Genomic DNA, 17,679 nt, shown 5'->3' with positions numbered 1-17,679 from the left:
TCGATTGTGCTTTGTATTGACAGCCAATGCTAAATCTAGTCACACACAGTACAGTTCCATCATTCCAATAGAGTTACAAGCAAAGAATTAAGCTTAGAAAAGCACCTAAGTACCAAGTATAATTCAAAACCTAATGAGTGGAACTTCAGACATATGTGGAACAGCCAAAAATAGGCTATTTTATGCAAATTAGATAATTAATATTCACAGATTGCAACTAAAAACTCATGTGAATTATCCAGAAAATCTGTTTCTTATGGGTATTCTTGGGAAAAAAACTGAAAATTGGCTGAATAATATGCAAATGAGGTAGTTAATTAATAAGCATCGCAGCCAAATAACTAATCTAGTAGACACATTATTAAAGAGCATCTACACACCAAGTTGTATTAAAATCTGTCAGGTGGTTCCTGAGTAAACAAGAAAGGAAGTTTAAAATTGCTAAATATTATGCAAATTAGATAATTAATATGTACAGATTGCAAAAAAAAAAATAGTCAGGCTGGTACATTATCCCAGACCATTTATGTTCCTTATTATATTGAAATGTTATGATTGGTTTTGAGATAGTGGAGCAGACAGAAAATTAACATTAAGGTATCAAACATGTATTTCATAGCACATCACAAAATTTAAAGGTTATATAACAATAAACCTAACAAAATGTTCATATCATGTTTAATATGCAAAGTGTAAAATAACATGTGGTACACTGAAACAACCCAGTCAAATGTTACTATAGCAACCACCCAGTGTACTTAGAGAAGTCGTCCTTAATATGTTACCACAAAATATAAGTCGTGATGATAGACTTGATAAACATAATTCATTTCATAGAAACTTTTATTTGTAGCATAATTGATAGTTTCATACTAGTGTTTTAGAGAACACTAAAACATTGTCTAGCGCCCTCATGCGATTTACTTGGCTCTGAATAATTTAATGTGGGTTTATATCTGTAAACTCAAACCATCTCATGGTGTTTGTAATAAATATACAGTGGCTACAGTAATAGTTGGATAGAGTTGATGCTTGTGATGCACCAAACTCTGCATTCTGTCCGGTGACTCTGGTGATGTCTGGCTGTGCTATCGAGGACGTTGGTTGCTGCACACATCACGAATGGTCAAAGCAAGAAACAAGTCATTGTTAATGACACAGTTTCCATAGCAATTAGGAACATATTATTTTGGAGAAAGCTACCACTGACTCAGGTAGTCAAATGATCAGTGCTAGGAAAACACATTAAGACATAATACATTTAAGTTATGATCAAATGCAGATTAAATTTCCTTGGCAAGCACCACCTTTCATTGACTCAAGTGTAATTTGATACTGTAAAAGAATTAATTATTAAGTTTGAGTTTTAATTTTGCTTATTTCGCTGACTGGAAAATGCGCTAAATTAAAACCAGTGAATATGTAAAATTTAGCATAGAACACATTATCTAAATGATAAAACCGTGAATTTAAAACCCACTGATTATACCTGAAATGGTAAATCAGCGAAATTTAAAATCCAGTGAAAATTAGTCATTTTACAGTAATCAACTAGCGTACGTCTCTGCATGAATTAGTATGAATAGTTTCTCAAATAAACTCCCACAAAACAATAATTAAGTACAGGAATTATTTTTGTTCCTTTTTATGAGACAGGTGGCATGTGTTCCTTACATGGTTCACTCTACAAAAAATCCCAGTTTCATACTATGTGGATTTACCAAATGCATCAGGTATATCTACACTGTAGACCATCCACTATAGTCATCCACAACACGTACATTTCAATCATTTTCATTTCACTCTATTAGTGGTTGAGTAAGCAACTTGTCGCCTTGAGCAACTACGCAATTGACAAGGATAAAATTGACTTCACCATGTTGTAGATACTAGATTCCGACGATATCAAAACAAGAGAAGACGAATCATTAAAGAACACACAAATAGCATTTTAAACACCGCATCCATGTACTCAGTAAACACCTGAGGCCAAGACTGAAAACTATATATATTTATGAGTTTCGTACCCACAACTTTATTATCCAAGAAGTTGAACGGTTTTATGCGAGAGATACAAAGAATGCCGAAATCACAATTTTATAATTACACGCATGAGCCGAAGGGAAAACAGGAAGAGATTGAAAACTTTCTTTAATTGAGTTGAGAGATCATTTTTAATACCCACAATTTTGTTTATGACAAATGGGGATAAGGGACTGGAGAATACTGTCCATAATAATATTAAGGTGCACCTTGATATTGACCTAGCGTACATTTGTGAAATAACTCCCAGTAATAAATGGACTTATTAGCCAAACAATGTTTTTTTGGGTTGAAGACAGAAGACAAAATGGACAGACAATCTTGTCAACATAGCTAAACTGTAGTGCTTATTGACATCTTTCAGAGGTGCCCATTTGAAAAGAGGGGATAGCTGGAAAATCATGAAAAGATAAATTTACATAATTATTAGTAACGAACAAATCATTGTTAATGACACAGTCCCCGTTGCAATTAAGAGAAATGTTATTCATGCCTTGGTAAAGTAATATGGCCGCATGTATCACTACAATTCAGCCAGACAGCCACCTTTAATCAAATTACAATATGAACATCTATCTATTTACTGCACATGCTAAATATCAATGCAAACTGTAAATAGATGAAAAAGATATATAGTAGTATATTTTGACCCTTGCAAGGGTCCCCTTGCTATTAATATTAATAATGAGCATTAATTTCGATGATGTCACAAAGTTGATGGGCAAGATGGCTGTGAATAGTGGGCATACGATTGTTAGAACGCCAACAAAAAACAAGCTGTTGTATCACCAAGAACTGGGGAATGCATCTATATTGTATGTTGGGTCAAAGATAGAAAAATTGGATAACAGTAGAAGTCTGTTCAAAGCTGGCCAGAAGATACTTGGCTGTCAAGAAATTGAGTTGCCAGTTGGTGATTTGAAAATCGCGATCAGACGTGTATGCAACGGAGACCTCTCGGTATTTTCAAAGCCATGCATAGCCTTGTATCCTGGTAGTTTTGCAATGTCATCATACGAAAATCTCACAGAATAATGTGAAATGCAAGCTTGCAAAATTTCAGTTTCGGCATGGTTTCTAATAAACTAGACGAGTCTCACTCCAATTTTGACCTTAACACTGATTGGTGGAATATTAATGAGACCGCCAATCATTGCATCAAGCACTGAACCCAGATCGGTGACAATCATCACCGATGTCACAAGAGGGGTTCGACAAAGGTCACAAGTCCTTTGTTTATTTTGTGGTAACCTGGCATTTTATTTTAGTGAAAAACACAAAAAAGAGACTGCATGCAAGTCTATCCTAACATGTATAATTTGAAGAAAAAAACATGTCAATGATAAATTTTCAAAAAAACAAGCCATGCATGGCACAGTCCCCGTTTGTTATCAAATTTAAGATATAAAGTTTTGTTTATAGTAATATAGCTGGAATATAAACATGTCAGGAATATGATGATTGTTTAACATTTAAATGATTGACATTTGTATCTGATCGTCAAATGAGTATTGAGAGATATTGCTCTGGAACAGCATTAATTAAAACAAAATCAGCCATTATGAATATATGTATAATGAATATATAAAATTTGAACATAGTCAGTCAAAGCATGTCAGAGATATGGCTCTAGAAGCCCATTCATTAAAACAAAATGGCCACTAGTCAGCCATTCAGAATCCGATCTAAAAAATAAAACACGTTTTTTAGCACAAAAATAGCCACCATTAGGCCACTTTGAAAAGGATCGTCAAACCAATATATCCGTATATCTGTGACATGATGTATAATGAATATTAAAAATTTAAACATAATCAGTCAAAACAAGTCAGACATATGGGTCTGGAAACCCATTCATTAAAACAAAATGGCCACTGGACAGCCATTTTGAGTCTGATCTGAAAAATAAAATGACGTGCATCAGGAACCCGTAATGTCTAATGTATGTACCAAGTTTGAACAAAATCCATCCATAAATGCCAGAAATGCTTGATATTTGATGATGTGTTTTAGCACAAAAATGACCACCATTCGGCCACTTTGAAAAGGATCGTCAAACCAATATATCCGTATATCTGTGACATGATGTATAATGAATATTTAAAATTTGAACATAATCAGTCAAAACAAGTTGGAATTATGGGTCTAGAAGCCCATTCATTAAAACAAAATGGCCACCAGTCGGTCATTTTGAATGTTATCTGAAAAACAAAATTATTTGCATCAAGGTCCCATAATGTCTAATGTATATATCAAGTTTGAAAAAAATCCATCTGTAAACAGCTGAGAAATGCTTGATTTTTATGATTTGTTAGCACAAAAATGGCCGCCACTCGGCCATCTTGAATCAGATCGTAAAACAAAATGATGTTCATCAAGGTCCTATAATGTCCAACGTACAAATGTATATACAAGGTTTGAACAAAATCCATCTGTAAACAGCCGGGAAATGCTTGATTTTGATGATTTTTAGTACAAAAATGGCCGCCATTCGGCCATCTTGAATCAGATCGTGAAACAAAATGATGTTCATCAAGGTCCTATAATGTCCAACGTACAAATGTATATACAAGGTTTGAACAAAATCAATCTGTAAACAGCCGGGAAATGCTTGATTTTGATGATTTTTAGTACAAAAATGGCGGCCATTCGGCCATCTTGAATCATATCGTGAAACAAATTGACGTGCATATGTATGATATCATGTATGATGTATGTGTGAAGTTTGATTGTGATTGGTCCAGGCAGACGTCCGAAAACGGGGACTAAAAAACAAGATGGCTGCCAATCGGTCATTTGGACCAAATTGTTAAACAAATAATGATCAAAAAGTGACAAAGCATGTCCAAATATATCAAAATTAAAAAAAAACATGCTGCCAGCTGGCCATCTTTGATCTGATTATGAAACAAACTGACATGGACAAGTATCTTAACATGTATAATGTATAACTAAATTTGAATGAAAACTGACAAAGTACTGTATGTCAAAAAACAAAATGCCTGCCAGTCAGCCATCTTGTATCAAATAACTTGTATGTATGTGTCCCGCATAAAGTACTGTACAATACTAATTAAAAATATTTTAACTATTGCTGAAGGGATGACTAGGCAAAAATAAAATTCAAAGAATACTACCTTTTTTCCAGTAATTTACATTTAACTCGTTAGAAACCAGCGAAGTCACCCAACAAGTCATTTCATCAAAAATGTATTCCAGCTAACATACTTTACAGCACTAAACATATGCAAATAAATAAACAGATTCGACCCAGCATCCAGGTATGTGTGAGACTCTGTCCAGTGATTTCTGCAATATAACTCCGGTCAGACACGTGAATGGAGGATGAATTATAAGTCCCTGTTTTTGAACCTCATCAGAAACTCACTGGAAGAGCATTTATGAGAACATAATGATGTACACAATATACCATAATATCTATGTATGTACCAAGTGTAAATAACATTGTTCATGTTTCTATTCATGATCAAAATGCTTGATTTTTGGTGAATATTTACCACTGAAATGGCCACCAATCAGCCATCTTAAAACACGGTGGTCGTCGTGCAGCGTGTGTTTGAATTTCATATAAATAAACAATGTATTTTACACACGTTGTATCGGTCGCTATGAGTCCTATATACGCAGCACAAAGACTCTCGCCCTTTAAAATTAGAATAAGTAGATTAACTGGTCGTCAGTTTGAGTGAAATCAGTCCAGGATTGTCTAAGAAATGATTCAGAAAGAAGAACCCACAGTGCTTGAACTTCATTACGACTGAGAAGCTAATTAAAATAAACACATCTAAATTATACCTTTAAGGTTTTCAACAAGTTAGAAATAACATGACATTTTTGAAGACCGGTATAAAAATGATTCAACTGATACCGCTTTTGGCAGGTTATAAACTAAATAGAATTATGTGCTCTGTAAGTCTGCAGTATTAGATTGTTATCTAATTTGCCATACATCGAATATCTTCAAATTGAATATGCACTCACTCTGCACTGACCCTGATTGCTGATCAAAATACAAGATTGGGGTTGGTTGGAAATAAGATTAGAAGGCATATAACACAACCCCTGCCAAGGATATAAAACATAGTATAACTATCACAACCTTGCCCAGGCAGCAAATACTAGTAAGCCTATAACGGAGTAGTGAATTGACACAACCCCTGCCAAGGATATAAAACATAGTATAACTATCACAACCTTGCCCAGACAGCAAATACGAGTAAGCCTATAACGGAGTAGTGAATTGACACAACCCCTGCCAAGGATATAAAACATAGTATAACTATCACAACCTTGCCCAGGCAGCAAATACGAGTAAGCCTATAACGGAGTAGTGAATTGACACAACCCCTGCCAAGGATATAAAACATAGTATAACTATCACAACCTTGCCCAGACAGCAAATACGAGTAAGCCTATAACGGAGTAGTGAATTGACACAACCCCTGCCAAGGATATAAAACATAGTATAACTATCACAACCTTGCCCAGACAGCAAATACTAGTAAGCCTATAACGGAGTAGTGAATTGACACAACCCCTGCCAAGGATATAAAACATAGTATAACTATCACAACCTTGCCCAGGCAGCAAATACGAGTAAGCCTATAACGGAGTAGTGAATTGACACAACCCCTGCCAAGGATATAAAACATAGTATAACTATCACAACCTTGCCCAGACAGCAAATACTAGTAAGCCTTTACATAAAATGTCTTCCTTAATGAGAAAATCTACATTGGAAAATCTGCACAATGCAAAACGTTTTTTGTTGTTGCTATTTTGGACTCATTTTTCATTAAATTATTACTATTATAATAAAGTTATCACGAGAATACTGCAAAGTATGCATTCAGGCAGTACGGGATTGCATCGGCATACTGCCTTCAAGAATGTTTTACAGATGTATACACGTTGGTCACTTAGTGATGAACAACATGCTATTAATATAACTATATTTGACCCGCTAAGCCAACTGCATCTAGTTTTTGACCTTGCAGTGTTCAATTTTGAGTTTACAACAGCCCAATCGGGAAACTATTTTGTTCAGTTATAAGATCATACTTCTCAATGGCTCAAATTTGGTTGTCATACTTTGTTTAAATGAAGGTGATTTAATATGATTCCCTAACATCACCTGATGCTTGAAACCGCATTCACATTTCTGTGTTTAATTTGCTAATTACACGGAATCACTAAGAATCATGACATAATCTACTTCAGCCTACCTAGCATTGCTGTTAAATATAATAACATTTTGCTAATTTTGGAGACGTAGAGAAAATTACAAGTACCTCATGCGTTCATACATGAAAAAAACAGCGACATTAGTAAGCTAAACACGCACCTCACAACCATATCATATGCTACCTGCTTGTATACATGCATGATATCGATTTCATTACATTTACGTGCATTTTATAATCAACAGTAAAATGAATCAAAGTGAATGTGTATCACATTTTACACATACGGTTCGATGGATTAAATAGCTCTTATAACATTATGTGCGACAGTGTCTTGCATACATACACTGACAAGTCGATATCTCAGATCACCAAGTGGCCAATGCCTTGCATACAAACACATTTACATGTCCCGACTAATCACAACAAGAGATCTAATCACAAATACATGTAATCCTCTAGGTTTCCACATCATAAATTCTAATAATACTTTCTTGTGAATTAAAATCAATTCCTATCAAGAATTCTAGAGGACTGATATTAACTAACAAGATGACTTGGAGGATTTCGAAAAATATACTTTTCATTTGTTCTTATCACATCATGAGGAGACTTAATGGTTATCGCGCAGCGGTGATTTCATCAATTTTACATTTTTTCTCAAATATCTATAACACATATTCGAGAAATTAATTCAACGATGGAATTGTTTTCCACTTCAAAAACATTGATAGAAATTTATGTTCTGCATTTTGATTTGATATTTATTTTGGACGAAACAAACATTCTTTATAGGTTTAACAAATCATCTGCTGATGTTGTTTTCTCCAATTGTTTTTGGCATTCTGTTGAGGGTTTTAGTAAGCAATGTGTTAACATATCATACACAGTATTCACAGACAATTATTATTGTACGCACACACGTCTGCTATGTCTATTGCAATAAACATTGACTACAACAATCCAGGGTTAATATTGTAGTAATAAAAGTCTGCAAAATGCGTACGTTTCTCAGCAATAAAATAAATTCCCAAGTCCCTACAACATGAAATGTACAAACAGAGATAAATATAATTATAGTCCATTTGATGCCTTCTTGGCCGATAGTTTACAGTGTAGTATTTTAGGATCTTAAAGTCCCCCCAAAAAAACTGTCAAGTAGCTAAACTAATAGAAAAGTGATGTATATTTGCAAATATTCCAGATTAAAATACTGTCAACCGAGGGCAAAGAGTAAACGTGATTTTATTGAAGTTTTCAAACAAGTTATGAATTACGCATGAATAGATCAGTAAATATGACTCTTGGTTAAATATTGAAGCAAATAATTTTTTACAGTTGCTTCAGGCAATTCTCAGACTGCATAAAAGAGGACTATTACATTTGATGTTATTACTGAGAGTTAACTAGGTCTTGGATATTTTAAAACTGAGGTATATATGGAACATGTTAGAGAGAATCTTTCATCACCTTTTCGAATTATTTTTCTGAAAACTACTGCATTGATGTTTTTTTTTTTGTTCAAGAGAATGTACCTCGACTAGACTGTGTGAATAAACTTATAAATGGTTTCTTTGTAATGTTTTATAAAATGTGATTAATGTTGTTCGTTTTTACCATCAGTCATTTGGAAATTAAGTAATGATTTTGACTTGTGCATATATATGTCTTTTGTTATGTTAATTGTGTGACAAAACAAAAAGTGTATTGGATGTAAAAAGATGGTAAGACTGTCACAGACAAGACTGGTATGGTAATTTTATACACAAGATATGGTGTATGCTAACTGACACTTGCAGCCGACTTGTCAATTTCATGCAAGAAACAGGAATGACGCAATTATCTCATCAACGAGTCTAATCCCCGACCTAAACCTTCTGCATCTATGCAGGTACAATTAAGTGACAGAATGACTTTTCATTTACTTACAGGTTCCCAAAATGACAGCCAGAAGCTTCTTGAAGAAATCTGTGACTCCAGACGATTTTCTCTTAGCATCTTGCATTTGCCCAAATATGGACTGGTAGGAAGGAGGAGCATCTGGAAAACATGATTCATTAAAAAAAGGTTAAAGTCAATCAGCTATTAAAATAGAAACTGCTTTTGTTACAAGTCAACTTGCATATTTCCATATTTTTTTCAACAAATTTAATCAATATGAGTAAGCAATGTGCAATAAGGTCTACATTTGACCAAAATTAGTGTATTTATTGATGAAGACTTTGAGCATACAACCTTCTGTGGTTTGTTATAAAGTTAGTAATATATAAAATATACGAAATGTTTATCAGTGTTATTAATTTTAATATATAATTGGTCTGCTATGAGAAAGTTTGTGCCAAATTCAAATTGTGGCATCTACTAGCTGTACAGATGGAACATGGTTGACACGAAAGAATTTTTTTTGTATACAAGGGAAAGTACCATCTCATTCAAAACATTTATTCAATATTGCAGCAAAAAGATGCACCATGTCAAGGTTGTTCAAAACATATCAAAATACTTGATTTTAATACTAAAATGGCTGTCAGATGGCCTATTTAATCCTTACACTAAGTTTTGGGAAAATTGGACAACACATCCTGAGATTTGGTTCCAGACATGTCAAAAGTCCTTGTTTGGAACATCGTCTGAATGACCGGGAACTAAAAATCGTATACGAAATGATGCACCAAAAATTCAAAATGTTAACACTGTACGTGGAAGTGGTGACACTTAAAATCAGGACGAGGAGTGGTGACACTTTTACGATTCAAAATAAGATTAGCTTTTAATACCCAAACAGAAATAAAGTGAATAATGCAGCGATTAAGCAATCAAAGATTCTAAATATGTATAATAACGACAATATCTAGATAAAGATCAAGAAGCATGACGGCTAAGATCAATCCTTTCTGACGGGCTTGTATTTTCTACGCATTTTGTTTGTGATCTGTAGAAGTATGCAGGTAATGGACAAGGATAGATGTGTCACTGGAAGGTCACTGTAATCGATCACGTTGCGTTCATCAAACTTATTACGTGTATTTTTAGTGATCTTTGAATCATTTCACCAAATTCAATTAATACATATGCTTATCAAAACCTATATTTTAGTTATGAGAATAGACACATCTGGTGGTGATGCAATCATTCCCAAATCACTATTATTATAGTTTGTCCTTACTGCATAATTTTACGACAGACGCATTTTTACGCATCAAGGAACATGATGAAATTTTGTAGCAGTGAAGATTTCATTGAGGAAAAATTGATGGTTGTAGTAACTAATTAGAATTTTGATAAAGACTTACCATAGTTTTAATAATTTTTAGATATAACTAGGCTCATTTACCTACATGTATATGTATTTCATATTTACATTATGTTTCCATATAAAATAAAATGCAGCAGAAATATTGCAAAGAATGCAGTCTCGTATATTTGTAGATAATATTATTTCCAGTTTTGTAATTATCATACACATTTATACTGAGTGGCCTGCAGTACTTATTTGTTATCACTATGCACATTAAAAAACTCAACCACAGTGCATTTTGATGTTGTTCTCACAACTGTTTATTTCCAGTGATCAACAACTGTATATTTCATGTATTTGGCATATTCTTGCTGGCATTCCATGGTAGACTGAAAACCAGTAATGCAATGGAAAACACAGCAGTTTTACAGAGTTGAAGATTTGATAATGCAAAATACCACATATCGTTTGTAATGCAATGATACATCTAGCAGGGAATCTAATATTCTGAATGAATTAACATAATCCGCTACAAAAACATCATTTGTATATATTTGTCCCACACTACATATGGATGGATTGTTGTGTACATGTAACAACCTCCAAGTAATTCCCCAGTCTGATGTGGTATTGACATTTAATGCTATATAAAATTACTGAACACGAAGAAACAAAAGCCACTGTATTTCTACATGACGACAACACCTAATATGGCAGGACCCATAATGAACATGACAGTGACACTGAACATGATGGTGACACCAAACATGACGGTGACACCAAACATGACAGTGACACCAAATAAGATAGAACCATATGGAACATGAAAGTGACACCAAACATGATGGTGACATCAAACATGACGGTGACACCAAACATGACGGTGACACCAAATATGCCGGTGACACCAAACATGACAGTGACACCAAAATGCGTGAAACCAAACATAACGGTGACACCAAATATGAATTGAACCATATAGAACATGATAGTGACATTGAACATGACAGTGACACCAAACATGACAGTGACATTGACAGCAAACATGATATAATCATATGGAACATGACAGTGACACCAAACATGACAGTGACACCAAACATGATAGAATCATATAGAACTTGACAGTGACACCGAACATAATGGTGACACCAAACATGACAGTGACACCAAACATGATAGAACCATATGGAACATGAAGGTGACACCGAACATGATGGTGACATCAAACATGATGGCGATACCAAACATGATGGCGATACCAAACATGATGGCGATACCAAACATGACGGTGACACCAAACATGCCGGTGACACCAAACATGACAGTGACACCAAATATGACAGTCACACCAAACATGACAGTGACATTGACAGTGGCAGCATACATGATATAATCATATGGAACATGACAGTGACACCAAACATGATAGAATCATATAGAACATGACAGTGACACCGAACATAATGGTGACACCAAACATGACAGTGACACCAAACATGATAGAACCATATGGAACATGAAGGTGACACCGAACATGATGGTGACATCAAACATGACGGTGACACCAAACATGACGGTGACACCAAACATTCCAGTGACACCAAACATTCCGGTGACACCAAACATGACAGTGACACCAAAATGCGTGAAACCAAACATAACGGTGACACCAAATAGGAATCGAACCATATAGAACATGATAGTGACATTGAACATGACAGTGACACCAAACATGAGAGTGACACCAAACATGATAGAATCATATAGAACATGTCAGTGACACCGAACATAATGGTGACACCAAACATGACAGTGACACCTAACATGATAGAATCATATGGAACATGATAGTGACACTGAACATGACAGCGACATTAAACATGACAGTGACATCAAATATGATGGTGACATCAAATATGATGGTGAAATCAAACATGACGGTGACACCAAACATGACAGTGACACCAAAATGCGTGAAACCAAACATAACGGTGACACCAAATAGGAATCGAAATATATGGAACATGATAGTGACATTGAACATGACAGTGGCACCAAACATGACATTGACAGTGGCAGCAAACATGATATAATCATATGGTACATGACAGTGACACCAAACATGGTAGTGACACCAAACATGATAGAATCATATAGAACATGACAGTGACACCGAACATGACAGTGACACCAAACATGATAGAATCATATGGAACATGATAGTGACACTGAACATGACAGTGACATTGAACATGACAGTGACACCAAACATGATAGAATCATATGGAACATGACAGGGACACCAAACATGATAGAATCATATAGAACATAACAGTGACACCGAACATAACAGTGACACCAAACATGACAGTGACACCAAACATCATAGAATCATATGGAACATGACAGTGACACTGAACATGACAGTTACACCGAACATGATAGAATCATATAGAACATAACAGTGACACCAAACATAACAGTGACACCAAACATGACAGTGACACCAAACATCATAGAATCATATAGAACATGACAGTGACACTGAACATGACAGTGACACCGAACATGACAGTGACACCAAACATGACATTGGCACTGAATATGATAGAACCATATGGAATATGACAGTGACACCAAACATGACAGTGACACTGAACATGACATTGGCACTAAATGTGATAGAACCACATGAAATATGACTGTGGCACCAAATATGACAGTGACACCAAATATGACAGTGACACCAAATATGACAGTGACAGCAAACATGACAGTGACAGCAAACATGACAGTGACACCAAACATGACAGTAACACCAAACATGACAGTGACACCAAACATGATAGAATCATATGGAACATGATAGTGACACCAAACATGACAGTGACACCAAATATGACAGTGACACCAAACATGACAGTGACACCAAACATGACAGTGACACCAAACATGACAGTGACACCAAACATGACAGTGACACCAAATATGAGAGTCACACCAAACATGACAGTGACATTGACAGTGGCAGCATACATGATATAATCATATGGAACATGACAGTGACACCAAACATGACAGTGACACCAAACATGATAGAATCATATAGAACATGACAGTGACACCGAACATAATGGTGACACCAAACGTGACAGTGACACCAAACATGATAGAATCATATGGAACATGATAGTGACACTGAACATGACAGTGACATTGAACATGGCAGTGACACCAAACATGATGGTGACATCAAATATGATGGTGACATCAAATATGATGGTGACATCAAATATGATGGTGACATCAAACATGACGGTGACACCAAACATGACGGTGACACCAAACATGCCGGTGACACCAAACATGACAGTGACACGAAAATGCGTGAAACCAAACATAACTGTGACACCAAATAGGAATCGAACCATATGGAACATGATAGTGACATTGAACATGACAGTGACACCAAACATGACAATGACATTGACAGTGGCAGCAAACATGATATGATCATATGGAACATGACAGTGACACCAAACATGATAGAATCATATGGAACATGATAGTGACACTGAACATGACAGTGACACTGAACATGGCAGTGACACCAAACATGATGGTGACATCAAATATGATGGTGACATCAAATATGATGGTGACATCAAACATGACGGTGACACCAAACATGACGATAACACCAAACATGACAGTGACACGAAAATGCGTGAAACCAAACATAACGGTGACACCAAATAGGAATCGAACCATATGGAACATGATAGTGACATTGAACATGACAGTGACACCAAACATGACAGTGACATTGACAGTGGCAGCAAACATGATAGAATCATATGGAACATGACAGTGACACTGAACATGAGTGATACCAAACATGACATTGGCACTGAATATGATAGAACCATATGGAATATGACAGTGACACCAAACATGACAGTGACAGCAAACATGACAGTGACACCAAATATGACAGTGACACCAAATATGACAGTGACACCAAACATGACAGTGACACCAAACATGACAGACACCAAATATGACAGTGACACCAAACATGACAGTGACACCAAACATGACAGTGACACCAAATATGACAGTGACACCAAACATAACGGTGACACCAAACATGACAGTGACACCAAACATGACAGTGACACCAAATATGACAGTGACACCAAACATGACAGTGACACCAAACATGACAGTGACACCAAACATGACAGTGACACCAAACATGACAGTGACACCAAACATGACAGTGACACCAAATATGACAGTGACACCAAATATGACAGGACCCATACTGAACATGAGACTGTGAATGTGCACGGCGCTTTCAACAGATTCAGACCAGAATAAAAATAAACATTTAACATGAGTTTTCAATGAAATACTATGTCCAGTATATGCAATGGAAATTGTCTCCCATAATGCATTGCTGTATGCTATGATATTCACTTCAATTCAGCTTGGTGTATGAAAACAAAGAAGTGGAACCAATCAGGCTGCTGGAGAGTTAATGAGCACTGGTAACCCGATCCACTGCCTTATATCTGAATTGCATTTACTTTTACTTCAATTAGATGAGCCAAACAAGGCAGATGCCTTAATACTTTGGGCCAAGTTGGACAGGCTCAGCTTCATTTACATAATTCTTTTTAGTACTAATTATTAAATCATTAGTGTCTCAATTATCTAATTATTATCCAATCAGAAAGTCTGAGACATTCTGATTATCAAATCAAATCCATGGTTACATATTTTGCATCCAATCAAAACAGACATATACTAAAATACATCCCGTATTCCAGTGACACTTAACCAACCTCAAAGTCAATTTTAGCAGACCCACAAGTTCAGCACAGGTAAGCGGATTTCCAATATTCGTCAAAGTAAGGAATGAAGTTCACCTGTCGTCAATTTATCAAATCCTGAATTTCAATTTTCTTGACTGCAAATTAGATTAATTTGACATATTCCGTTAATTTAGAAATGACTTCCTTGCTATATAAATGCATGTCACACTGACATACATCCGATGACTAACCCATTTTGCATCAAGGATGATCACGTCAGTGCGTTGCCGGGTATTTACCGATCCTGATCAATAGCTGTATGTGGTTATAATCAGTGAAAAAGAGACAGGTTGACAGAGACCTGATATTGCACATAATATAGAATAATATCACTTGAAGACAAAAAAGATACAATTGATTATAACATTTTTTTTATATTTATTGGAGATGAACATTTTCTGTGTTCATGCAGAATGAATTCTATCCATACATGTACATTGTAGGTAAATTATCTTTATTAGATGGTTTTAAATTTAATTAGAAATAATTAATCAATGTCAACTATATTCAACTTGAATGCACCACTAGCTTCCAGTTTCACAGTAGAGAGCTCTAAGTCTTACACCAATTGCTGACTTAGTCACCGAGTAATCTAACCCAGGGGAAATAATTTATCATTACGCAGTGTAACTTTAATACTGTCTATTCTGTGATGAGGAATTAATTAAGCAAATTATTAAGTTGAGGATCGTGATAGGCACTTGAAATTTTAAAGGACACCAAATCCCGTCTCCTCTAAAAATTGGACCAACTAATTATTTGACAGATTCTCATAATTTATTGGACTTTAAAATTTTGAAAAATCACATGATTATGCATTTTTTGGTTCTCTAAAATCAAGAATTTTTTTCTTGGATGAGAATTGTAATTTTTCTTGGTTTGACTTGAATTTAGGCTTTACCAATTAATGAGAATTTATTAAACTCCATTGAGTGGTGGTACATGTGGGTAATCATATGAAATTTTTGCAACAAACAAACAAATATTTCATTGGTGTTTGTGAGCTCTTGTGTGATTGTTCAATGCATGGACAGCTCTTCCAATTCTGTGTTTTACTCCCTATCAATTTGGACCCTGTTTAACGCCCGGGTTGCGTCCAGACGCAACTCTCTTGACTGGAGATCTGTGTTGAAAAGTAATCTTTTGTTGTTACGATGAACAACTCGTGTTTTTTAACATCACTTCACCTATTAACAATTCACCCCTAGACGTGATAATTTCATTTCAATAGTAAAAATTCGTTGTCAAAAATCTGAATAATCACAACCTGATCGAAATCCATTTCTAGTCTTACCCACAAGCCACACCCAGACCATTCATCAAAACGAGTGGTCTGGGGCATACTAGTAGTAGTACTCTGACCCATGTCGAGGACTTCCTGTTTGCTATATGATAAATCAGACCATGGAGGTAGAAAAAAGAAGGAGTGAGGATGCTTATGTTTCTGCTGGTTTCATGATGCTTTGCATTTATTTACTCAGTACACATTGTAATTATTTGGCAAACACGCTGTCAAGTGTCACCGTTAATCGGTTTACGTGTCTCGGCTGTATTCGGAAGCTTCACAAAGATTCTCGACACACTGCGCATGCCCAAACAGATAACAATAATACAAAATGCAGCGAAAGACGTACACTGAGTGTACTCAATACCTCAAATCTATTGCAACAAAAGGCGCGATTTTCAACATCTGCACAGTTCTGCACACCGATGAAAAATGCCCAGTCAAAACATCTTGTTTTAAACTGATCATGTATCTTTAAATTTCACTGCGGAAATTTGCGGGATTTTTTTAATCAATGTCCAAAGTTGGAAGACTATTTCGATGAAAAATATCAGAAAAGAAGTAATCACACATCTTGGAAGCGTCTGTATGCAGAATTTCCAGTACCCACAAGTGTGAAATGACCTTTGTGACCCGATAAAGATCATTGCGCCTGCACAATTCTTTTATTTATGTTTTGCGCCTTCAATTTTATAGACGATGTTCAAACAGAATTCATTTTATTCAGTTCTACTCTCGTTTTCTTGTGTAAATAAGCGGCTATCATCATGTATATAAAACGACTTCTAAACAAAAACAATAAGTGGCTTAACCAGAGCGAAGACAAGTCCTCACTCCTTCTCTTTTCTACCTCCATGATCAGACTAAATATCATGTAAAACCAAATAAAAATCATTCTAAAATAACGTACTTTTACCCAAATGATTTTGGATTCATTGACCAGGAAGAAAGAAATGGCATTTGCAATAATAATCGTCGAGCAGGTCCGGGTTGTAACGTTTGGTTGAAGAAATAGACGATACAACA

At 35.5% G+C, this 17,679-nt stretch overlaps 1 protein-coding gene across 3 annotated transcripts in view; it reads right to left on the bottom strand.

The window, feature by feature from the left end:
- Positions 1–17,679, bottom strand: part of LOC102800690 (transmembrane protein 272-like) — an 88,916-nt gene that overhangs the window by 10,494 nt on the left and 60,743 nt on the right. For all 3 annotated transcript variants that reach the window (XM_006824820.3, XM_085497689.1, XM_085497690.1), the window contains exon 3: positions 9,177–9,287. In XM_006824820.3, the coding sequence (XP_006824883.1) occupies positions 9,177–9,287 (111 nt within the window). The remainder of the gene's footprint in view (positions 1–9,176; positions 9,288–17,679) is intronic.

Source organism: Saccoglossus kowalevskii, chromosome 4, assembly GCF_978046115.1.
Source record: "Saccoglossus kowalevskii chromosome 4, keSacKowa6.1, whole genome shotgun sequence".
Lineage (NCBI taxonomy): Eukaryota > Metazoa > Hemichordata > Enteropneusta > Harrimaniidae > Saccoglossus > Saccoglossus kowalevskii.
The sequence above is the reverse complement of the archived record's forward strand: the minus strand, read 5'-3'. Positions and strand labels throughout refer to the sequence as shown.